General features: G+C 39.9%; 1 protein-coding gene across 1 annotated transcript in view; it reads left to right on the plus strand.

Moving 5' to 3' along the window:
* The window catches only part of ITGA2 (integrin subunit alpha 2), a 70,869-nt gene extending 62,029 nt beyond the window's left edge, over window positions 1-8,840 (plus strand). The window contains exons 28-30 of the mRNA XM_075020786.1: window positions 1,145-1,234; window positions 4,696-4,812; window positions 6,192-8,840. Of these exons, the coding sequence (XP_074876887.1) occupies window positions 1,145-1,234; window positions 4,696-4,812; window positions 6,192-6,281 (297 nt within the window). The 3' untranslated portion in view covers window positions 6,282-8,840. The remainder of the gene's footprint in view (window positions 1-1,144; window positions 1,235-4,695; window positions 4,813-6,191) is intronic.
* The last annotated feature ends 1,743 nt before the right edge of the window (window positions 8,841-10,583 follow it).

Genomic DNA, 10,583 nt, shown 5'->3' on the forward strand with positions numbered 1-10,583 from the left:
AATCAGCCTTTTTATTTAGTGGCAATCAGTCACTGTCCAAGACAAGGATAGCAGGCTTGCTGGTATCTGCTAAGCAAAGAAAACAAAGATGTATTTAGGAATAACGAGGTGCTCTGAATAGTGCTGAGGTGGGTTTCTAAACATTTAGGAGCGCAGGACAGGCCACTTGAGCAGATGGCCACAGTGCAGGTGTGCAATAACTGTATGCTGCAGGGATGGTCAATTCGGTGTGCGTCAGCTGCTGCGGACCTACGGTTGCTCACGTTCCCTGTGTCAAGCCCACCACAGCCGGCCCTGCCCCAGAGAAAAGGCTGAGGAGGCAAAATGACAGAGCAGAGTGACAGAGCAGGCATTGCATTTGGTACGGCTGGCAAGTGCTCCTGTGCTCCCATGAACCTGAGGCTGTTCCTGGTGGTGCTGTAGGACACAGGGCTCTCCATGTCTGCCGCACGGGGAGAAGAGCAGTGGTGAGCTGGCAGTGTCTGCACAGCCATGCTCCTCACACATGCACAGAGGGAAGTGGGATCTGGCACGAGGTCCCTTTTCAAATGGGAACTGGCCTAAGATTTTTGTCATCTTCTTTGTTTAAGCTGAGGGAGAGATGTCAGAATTTGAGCAGAGGAGAGGAACAGATAGTGATAGGAGAAAATAAATGGGGAAAACCAGAAGCACTGAATAGAGTTGGGGGGGCGGGCAGGGAAGAACATCCAGTTTCCATTTCTTTCAAAGGCCAGAGATACATCCCCATCTGTCTTTTGTTGCTGAGCTATTTCTCCCTTTGTTATTTTTCCCCCCTTCTCTTCCCTGCTAGCAGCAGTGACAGCTTTGAAATAACTATAAAAATGGATATATAATCAACTTCTCCTGTTTTGCTTGAACTATATGTTAAAGAAGCCAGTTCCCCGGTTTCATTGCTAATAAGTAAGAACAGCAAAATTAAGTCTGGATTACTGATACATTATTACTTTCATAGACACATTAGCTTGGGACAAATAAAAAGATCATTTTATTTTTCTTAATACTGTGGTTTTTTTCTGGTTCTGAAGTCTTCATTTCAAAACAAGAGAATTATTTTAGGATGTCTATATTCTAAGTTATTTGCCATGTAACAGAGCTTTACAGTTTTTTTAATCTTCTCTTTCAGTTAACTTTCCAGACATTACAACTCTCTGCAGAGGCAAAAATTGATACGCATAACCCTGACTTATTTATAATTGGAGAGAATACCCTAACAGTAAGTGATAGATAAGTACATTTTTTTCAAATTCTCTCTCACTGTATTGAAGTGGTAATATTTAATTTTCAGTGTCCTTTAGGAGTACATAGCAAATTTCAAACTCTGATGACATTTGATTCCATTGAACTAATGTATCCTTTCGGCTATATACAACCTCCCTTAAGGTCCCAAAATGTTTTCATTTCAGCCAACTACTATATAAACCAGACTAGTTAAAATCTGTAGATCTCAAATAGATTGTAGAACTATCAGCAAAATTCAGGTAGAAACTTCTGAAATTCATTTAGCTTCCTGTTCATGAGAAGATCAAAATTTGGACTTCCTTCTGCAACGGAATTAATTGTTGTAGATAAATGAGCTCTGGGAGACATTTTTGCAAATCTGAGTTATAGTCTTACTTCTGTGAGTGTATTTGGTTTGATGTTTGTAGACAGATGTTTGGCACAGGTATCGAGCAAATATACTTAATCTCATTTGTAAATGAATGTGGAGTATTTTTTGCATTTGGAATGGCTGTCCAATGGACAATATGGACACAGGTAATCTCAAGAAAAGTCTCCAAACCACCACTTTATTAGTGTAGAGTTCTTCTCCCAGGGTTTCCATCTGCTATATACAAACATAAACAACACTTGAAGAATACATTAGCACTGTGGTGGTGTTGTAATGAAAAGATACCTTGTTCTCTTGGCCTATCTAGAGAGGAACACTTCCATTTGCAATACTAAGTTTAGATTTATTTTTACAGGACTTACCAGCCTGTTTTACCCATAAAAATAACCAAGGCCACTGAAGACCAAAATGCAAGTTAGTAAGGGAGTCAAATATCTGTGACAATGTGTGGCATAGCCCATTTACAGGCAATGGAAAATTCAGTTAAATATGTACAAAAGCGGTTATTGATTGATCTATCTCAATGTGGAAATAAGACCATAATTCAGTACTTTTTTTTTATATTGTTTTCTCATGGATCACTCCATTTCTTGTGAAGCACCTCTAAATAGACCCATTTGTATTCAGGGAAACCTCCAGTGCCTGAAGAAGTAAAGGGAATATATGAGTAGTTCTGGAAATAATGCCATGTTTTTGCAGAAAAATTACATGCCTGTATTTGAAGTGTGCTGAGTGCCTCAGCTTTACAGCATAGTATTATTTCTGTTAGGAGAGGAAACTCATTAATACACAATGCAAATATTCCAGTTAATTGCACAGGCTTTTTAGGTAGCTCATAAACCATGTATTACTAGGTATTTTTCCACAGTTGAAGCGTGATATTGCTAAATTTACATTATCAGCAGTTCTGTTGATTTCAGGAGAACCAGAATTTAATTATTGAAATGACTGTTAAGTCAGTTGACAAATAAAAGGTTATTCCTGAGCCAGTCATTGAAACATCTGCAGTTGGGCCTTTTACAGCTCTGAGGCAGTGGGTGAACAGACCCTGGAAGTTATCCATAGGGCTCCTAAGAAACACAGTGGCTTTTGGTGAGGTTTACAGCCTGATCCTTACTCAATAGCCTCTTGCCCTGTAAGAGTTCTTGGAAAATGTGCCAGCTCGTGGAGGTACACTTTCCCTAAGGCAGACAGTTTTGACACTTCAGTGATGGAGTCAGAAGCCAGCACTTCACATACTTCTTGATAGACCAGCAGCAATACCCAGTCTTTGCCCTTCACACTTCCTTGGGAATAGGACAGTGCAGAAACAATATTATTTCCCTACTTACCCTGTTATTTTAGACGGGAGTGGTAGGATTCATCCAACTTAATAGCTACATTAGTCAGCCACATCAGAGTTAGCCCTTCTATAAACCATAATCCATAGAAAGAACAGGTATTTCTGAGATGCAATTCATCTCATCTTAAAGATGATCCTGAAAATAAGTAGGGTACATTAGGCCCTAAAAGAGCTGGTACTCCTCCATCTGAAGCCAAGGAACTATATAGTAGATGTAACACTAGATGAGATGAATCCCAGCCGTGGTGTCTTACTGACCACAGCTTGACTTCAGGCAAGATGTGTGTTCTTAGCCATTGATTTACCTCTCCAACAGTGCCACTTCACTGTTAATCTAATGGAGAAAGTATTACTAGGCAAACTGCACATACATACGAGATTGGCTCTTTAGTTTGGATGAGCTGGGTTGCTGTGTAGCCAAATGAATTAATATTGCCTTCTGATGTTATGTGGAGAAGCTGCTTAGGTATCTTTGCATAAAAGCTTTCAGATTTTTTCCAAGTTGGAAAGGACTGCCAGCTGGAGGAGAGAATGTTAACCTGCTATAATCATCATCATGGCCATTCTGTTAAAAAATACACAAAACCATCCTACCTCAATGAAATGAATACACATAGCCACACCTAGCACAACATTGTAGCCTTCCAGGAGAAATGACTTAAATCACGGAGATGTCAGTCCACTGCAAGCTTCCCAGAAAGCTTAAGATTAAATTACACCAGACAAATGCATTGAGCAAGCAATCCTGAGAAATTAAACCAATATGACTTCTTTTATCATGTTTCAGGAAGGAAAAAACCATCATGCTAAATGCATGTCATTGCAAGATTAAATCCAAAGATTTGACAGTTCATAAATACTCCAGCAATGTCTCCCTGAGCAACTATGTTATATTTAACTATATAGTTGGTCATACCCATCCAAATAGATAGGGTATCACCTGAAAACCAACTTCCAGACACTGTATGCTGTTGTGGGAGATCTCTGGTATTGCTTGTAGTTCAGGAAGCATAGATGTGCTAGAAACACTCCTGTTTGACCCATCCGTCTTATAGCAAATTCATGCAGTTGACTCAGGAGAACAAAGATTAAGATGAGAAGATCTAACAATTTATTAGTGGTTTCCCAGAAGGTAGGAACAGCAGGCAAATGAGACAGAGGTACCGGCCCAGCAGCAGGGGAGAAATTTCAGCAAACGCAGTGCATGGTAGTGTCTGGCCTCCATGATTAGTATTGCCTCCTACAGCTGCCCACCACAGATAACAGGCTCTGACAGCGCTTGGTTGGAAGTCGTTCTTCTCCAGCTGATGCAGTGGAAGTCTGTTTTGAGCAGATGGGGCTCTACACCAGGCTATTCCCCACCTGCATGAAAGCACATCTGTTTTACATAGTGATGGTGTGTCCGTGATGGGAAGACTCGGAAAGACCTCCTGTTACTGGAAAGGCAGAAAGCTGGCAGGAAGAGATTGCTCCTCTGCCTGTTGGGTATGGCCAAGAGTGATGAGGGCCCCTAATTCTTAACTGGCACTGCCACATGCCACGGTGGTGCAGCCAGGTACCTGTGGACACCAGTGAAAAGGCTGTAATTGCCTGGTGTGTTCCAGTCATTGATGCTGGAATGTGTGCAGTCCAGCTATTCTTGAGTAGTGAAGTATTTGGTTTACAAATCCTACTTTATATACAGTTAACATTAACCCCTAACGCACAATCTCTCTGCTTTCAGATCCCAGTTACAATAATGAAGCCGGATGAGAAAGCCGAGATACCAGTTGGTGTTGTGATTGGCAGTATATTGGCTGGACTCCTCTTGCTGTTAGTATTGGTTGCTGTTTTGTGGAAAGTAAGTAGGTGTTTATATTCTTAAAAAGAAAAACAGAAAGGGATAAATACATTCAGGCTATTTTCTTTGGAATCTCTCTTCTCTGGTGCTGAACAAAACCACACATGCAGTTTGGTGGTGTTGTGGTTTAACCCCAGCTGGCAACTAAGCACCACGCAGCTGCTCACTCACTCCATCCCAAGCCCTCACACCCCAGCAGGATGGGGAAGAGAATAGAAAAAAAGTAAAAGTTGTGGGTTGAGATAAGAACAGTTTAATGATTGAAATAAAATAAAATAATAATGATAGTAATAATAATAGTAATGGAAAGGAAGATAACCAAAAATAAGAGAAATAAAACCCAAGAAGGACAAGTGATGCACAGTGCAACTGCTCACCACCCACTGACCAATGCCCAACCAGGCCCTGAGCAGCGATGAGCAGCTCCTGGCCCACTCCCCCCAGTTTATATAAGCATGACGTCCTATGGTATGGAATATCCCTTTGGCTAGTCCAGGTCAGCCATCCTGGCCACGCTTCCTCCCAGCTTCTTGTGTACCTCCTTGCTGTCAGAGCATGGAAAACTGAAAAATCCTTGACTTAGAATAAGCATTAATTAGCAAAAGCAGTACTTAGCAACAACTAAAACATCAGTGCGTTATCAACATTATTCTCATACTAAATCCAAAATACAGCACTGTACCAACTACTAGGAAGAAAATTAACTCTGTCCCAGCCAAAACCAGGACAGGTGGTATGAATAATACTGCATTGTCATTGCGCCCTTGATGGGAGCATTTAGAAGGGCTCTAAAAATAGGTCCCCATAGAAATGGCAATGTGAAGGTGATAAATGAATTTCCAGCGGTTCAAAACAGGGGCTGTGGCATTTACTTTTTTCCTTTTGACACTGCCTGCCTCCTTCCATAACTCCCCAGCTGGGCTCTGAACTCCCATGATATTCCCAGTGGGCAAGGCTGGGGATGAGAAGCAAAGAGGGAGAGGATATACACTGAACAGACAAACAGAGAACAGAGGAGGGTGAGGGGAAGAAGTCATTTACAAAGGATACCTAGATTAAGGGGAGAGAAAAGTTTTCCTGTGTGCCAGGGCCTTGGTGCTTGAAGGGCTCCTTGGCACACTAAGACAACATGGAGATGCCTGTATCTTGGCAGGGAAACAACTGGCTACTCAGCACTGCTGTGCTCGCATTTAGTTGCACCAGGCAGGAGTTTAAAGCCTAGCTCCTTTCAATTTAGAGTCAGGAATTGTCTACAAATCAAACACTGTATATGTGTGCATGCACACATGTATTTCTACCATCACACTATTTAGCTTAGCTCAGAAATGTAACTATAAATGACTTACTGTGATATGGTGTTATTTTAATGCTTACCACAGCTTGGCTTCTTCAAGAGACAGTATGAGAAAATGACACAAGATATAGAAGATGTCGATGAAATTACAGAACTCACAAAGGACAAAGACTGAAGATGATCAGTTACGTGGATAGAGGAAATCTGAGCCACCAACAGTAGTTGTGATCCAGTCGGTTCTTCAGCTGGAGTGCCTTAAAGCTTAGTAACATTTAAACATTTTTAATGGAAGTGTCTTGTTATAGATGAAAATATTTTACAGATTCTACTCTATTATAAGAGTAACTGCAGGACAGTTCATTTTTTTTCAAAAATGATTTATAGTGCCTTTTCTTGTAAATTTTTGCCTTTCAAACAAGCTTAGCCCTTAGAACTGGCAGGTCCGGAGTTTACAGTAACATATTGTGCCAGCAACCTTTCTCCTGCTCCACTGCAGAGTGAAACAGAGCAATTTATTTCAGATTACTGCGGAACAGCATCAGTTCGTAATTCAGTTGACAAGTACCATATGTGTAAAGGACATTTTCTATTAAGTTGATGATGAATGTGTGGTGAATACTGCTTCCAGACTGGGAGAAGAAAACCCATTTTTCATTGACTAACTCCATCTTTATTGTTTTAGAGAAATAATTTGCACCAGCAAACCTTTGTCTTAACTAATCTATAAAGTGGGAACTGCGTATGAAGATGTCTGTCTGGGTGCTACAGGACAACCGGGTGGGCAAACTGTTCCAAAAGTTCACCATATTCCTTGCACTAAGGTCACAACTAAATTACTGAAGTACATTGCCTTGGGGAAATATTGCCAAATGGTATGTGTAACTGCCTTCTGCATACTTTCTCTCTGAGAAGAAAATAAGAATTTCATAATAATTTACAGCATTTTCTCTGCAATGTTATGATTAGTTTTCAGACTTCATCTTGAGAAGCACTACCACTACTGTTACACTGGGCTTTACGCTCTCAGTCGCTCTGACACTAGTTTGGCTTTTGACGTAAATAGGGAAGACAGTCAAGATCTTGCCTTTAATTCTGTACTGAAAGATTTTGCAAGACTAAGAGTGTGAAGTGAACTAAAGGGGATGATTACTAAGGAAGTATGCACATTGGGACAGAGGATAGTGAAGATCTAAGCTCTGTAAACTGTTTACTGCACTTGTTTCTTTAGCATCTCAGTGCCCTCCAGGAGACCAAAGTTCTGTACAACCTCCTTAGCTGTCACATTTAATTTGGTCCTATATGTTCCTGTCTTGATGAAGATAACTTATGTTTTATACAGTAAAGTACTGTAGTGCTCTGAAAGGAGCTCTGAGCACACCACTTGGGTTGACTTAAGTTGGTCACACACCTCAAGTTTATCACATGCCATTATGCTGCCTGGTTTTAATGAAAGCTCAGTCTTAAAAAGGCACATGCTGTAAGACTGCTAAGAGTCAGGGGAATTGGCCTTTTGGCTGCCTTTCTCTCTCATGCCTGGCAGTTATGCTTATCATCAATTGTGAGAGAAAATGTGTGTGTTGTCCTTATGTACACTGCCATGCAAGTGAGATTGTTTCCAACTCAAGGTGATTTACTTGAAGAGTAAAACACTTAAATGTACCTGATTCAGACCCAAAGTCATGTTTTCTTTCCCCCAAAGCTAGATTGTAATTATGCTTAGGCACCTTTCAGATTATTTTCTGAGGGACTTTACAAAAACTAGGCTTGAGCATGTTTGAAAGTTTTACTCAGTCTTTTTTAATCAGCAATCAGTCAGGAGCCAACCATCTCTTTGGCAAATAACAGCTTCATTTGCAGAGACAGCTGGATTGTGCTCAGTGTAGTTTTATATGTGTTTTGGATTCATTTTGTATCTATGAAATGTTATGTTTTGGGGTGGGGTTTTTAAACATTCTGAAAAACAATCCAGATTCTGATCTCAATTGTCAAACAGGACTGTTGCCATCAGCTGAGTTTGTGACCAAAACAATTATGTAAGTAAAAAAAAAAAAAAGTAGCAATTGCATAAAGCTAAAGAATAAGCTCCTGACTTGTAATTGTAAATCCTAAGGGCAAATGCTCTGAAAGTAAAGACAAAAAATTGTCTGCCTCAATTCTTACATAAACTTGTGAGAAGAAAACAAAACCCTACACCTGTATGTGTGAGAAGCTCCTACATAACCAGGGTCGTGCACTCCAGGCCAGAGGGGGAATTTCACAGTGCAACACATGGCAGCATCTTTCATTTCTGGTGCTGCTTGCAAGGGAAATTTTGGCATTCAGCCAGATTTCCTTCTTCCACCTTTGGTGGGAGGTACAGGTCAGTATCTGACATACAGCTTCTTTGGGGATTTAACAGTTTATCAATCAGGTAGCAATGACTCAATTCACTACTCTTCACTGGGTTTTTTGTCCCAGACAACAGGAATTTCCCCCCAGCCTGGACATAATACTTTCTCCCAAAATAAAGGGAAGGCATAGCAATAGGTAAGGTTTTTGTATCCTAACCACTTCAAGTTACTAGTTTATTTTTCTTTTACAATTAATACTTAAATGGCTAATTCAGTTTTTGTAATGGGTGAGTCTATTGCACTTTTAAGTTGGCACAGCCGCAAATAATGCTGGAAATATTATGTATATTTTGTGTTATGCGCAAGGGGTTGGTTTCGTTTTTTTTAGTTTTACTTTTTTAAAACAGCACATTACAGGTTAAATATTATTCTGAAATGTTGAGCTTCAGCATGTGCTTCTGTTTGTGCTAGCAGCAAGAAAAGTCAGGAATACCTTCAGCAAACTCAACTTGTATCTGATTCTGGTCTTGAAATCTAGCTGCTGACTTCCTGAAGTACTAGAATCAAGTCCATAATCAAAGTTAGTTTCATATGAGCCTATGTATAGATCTGGGATGTACAAGAGAGTTTATAATCAAACTGACTTCTGAAAGCTAGCATGTAAGCTCTACAGGAGCAGGGACTGTATCACTGTGGTGCCTACCTGAGGGCCTAACAGCGTTACTACAATAAAAACAAGAATACTGCTGAACACAGACTCGTTTATTTTTAAAGAGCACCCTAAAGCAAAGAAATGCTACTGAAAAAGCACTACATAAAATGGGGCCAAATATGTCTTTGTTCCAGTAGCACACAGTGAAAACCCTAAGGGGATGACTCTGCTAGGTATACAAAGAAGCTGCACTTGGAAATCTTGTAGGTTATAGTCATGAGAATAATACTACTGGTAAGCTATATTGTAGTGTAAGTCAGTTTGCATTAGTGCAAAGTATCTGTGTATTTCAATAGCTCTGGTTGAATAGTTGGTGTTAAAACCTTATCATGGTCAAGCCTTCCTATAAGCATGGGGTTATCACTGGCATCTAAAATTACACCATATTCTGCCAGTCTCATGCCCTGCACTTTATATTATGTACAGAATTGGTGAGCAGTATGCATGTCCTGACACCAGCTCTAGCTGCTCTGCACCATACACTGGAAAAGCCAAATGCAACATTTCAGCAGGAGCACGGTGGGAAAGGAAGAAGAGGAGAAACTTGGCTGCGAATAGGAAGACAATAGGAAGACAGTCATTGCAGTAACTACCACCTGAACAGTAGCTACTTCCACAGAGCTTCCTTTTTTCTTTTTCCACATAAACATTCAAGCTACCAACTTTAACACTTCCATAATACAGAACCACATGATCCTAATCTTGAGGCACAAAACTCCCATCTTTCACCAAGTCTCAGTGTTCTGCAGAACTGAAAGCCAGATTCCTTATATACTGACTTGTATTACTCTTTATATCCAAAACTGAGGTACAACAAAGCTTGCAAATTAAAGACTAAAGAAAATGAAGGTATGAAAATACATCTCAAAATCTATAGCTAATTGCCTCAACTTTTTATTGCCTTTAAAGGTAATAAAGTGTACATAATTTTCACAGCCTCAGAAAAGTTGAGTCTTATCTTTTAATAAGACAAGCTTTCTGCCCTCATTTATGATCAATTACCCATATGCAGTCACAGACTTTGGTGTGCTAGCAGTTTTTAAAATGTATTTGCTTCTTTCTCTTAAAATAGTCAAAATGGAACTTTTAAAACAGAACTGCTATAAAGATACATCAGGATGCTAATTTTTGTGACACTTGACAAGATAAAATTTTATGGTTGGTTTGCTTTTAAAAAAAAGGCCTAAGGTACTCAAAGAAACTGCTGATTTATAGTCATTAGCCTATTCTTAACTCTCTCTCTTCAAGTACCTCCACAGGACATTTACTGGAAGAGCTCAAGATTGAGTTTTCAAAGCTTTTTGGGGAGCAAGGGGTAGCACTGTTGACTTTCACAGGCAATTTCACTTTGTTAATGATCAGTTTTAGCAGTTTTTTCCTTTTAATGTTTTTGATGGAGCAAATGAATGTGTTAGTCTATAACACTACAAATTCC

The sequence above is a fragment of the Buteo buteo genome, chromosome Z, assembly GCF_964188355.1.
Source record: "Buteo buteo chromosome Z, bButBut1.hap1.1, whole genome shotgun sequence".
Taxonomy (NCBI): Eukaryota; Metazoa; Chordata; class Aves; order Accipitriformes; family Accipitridae; genus Buteo; species Buteo buteo.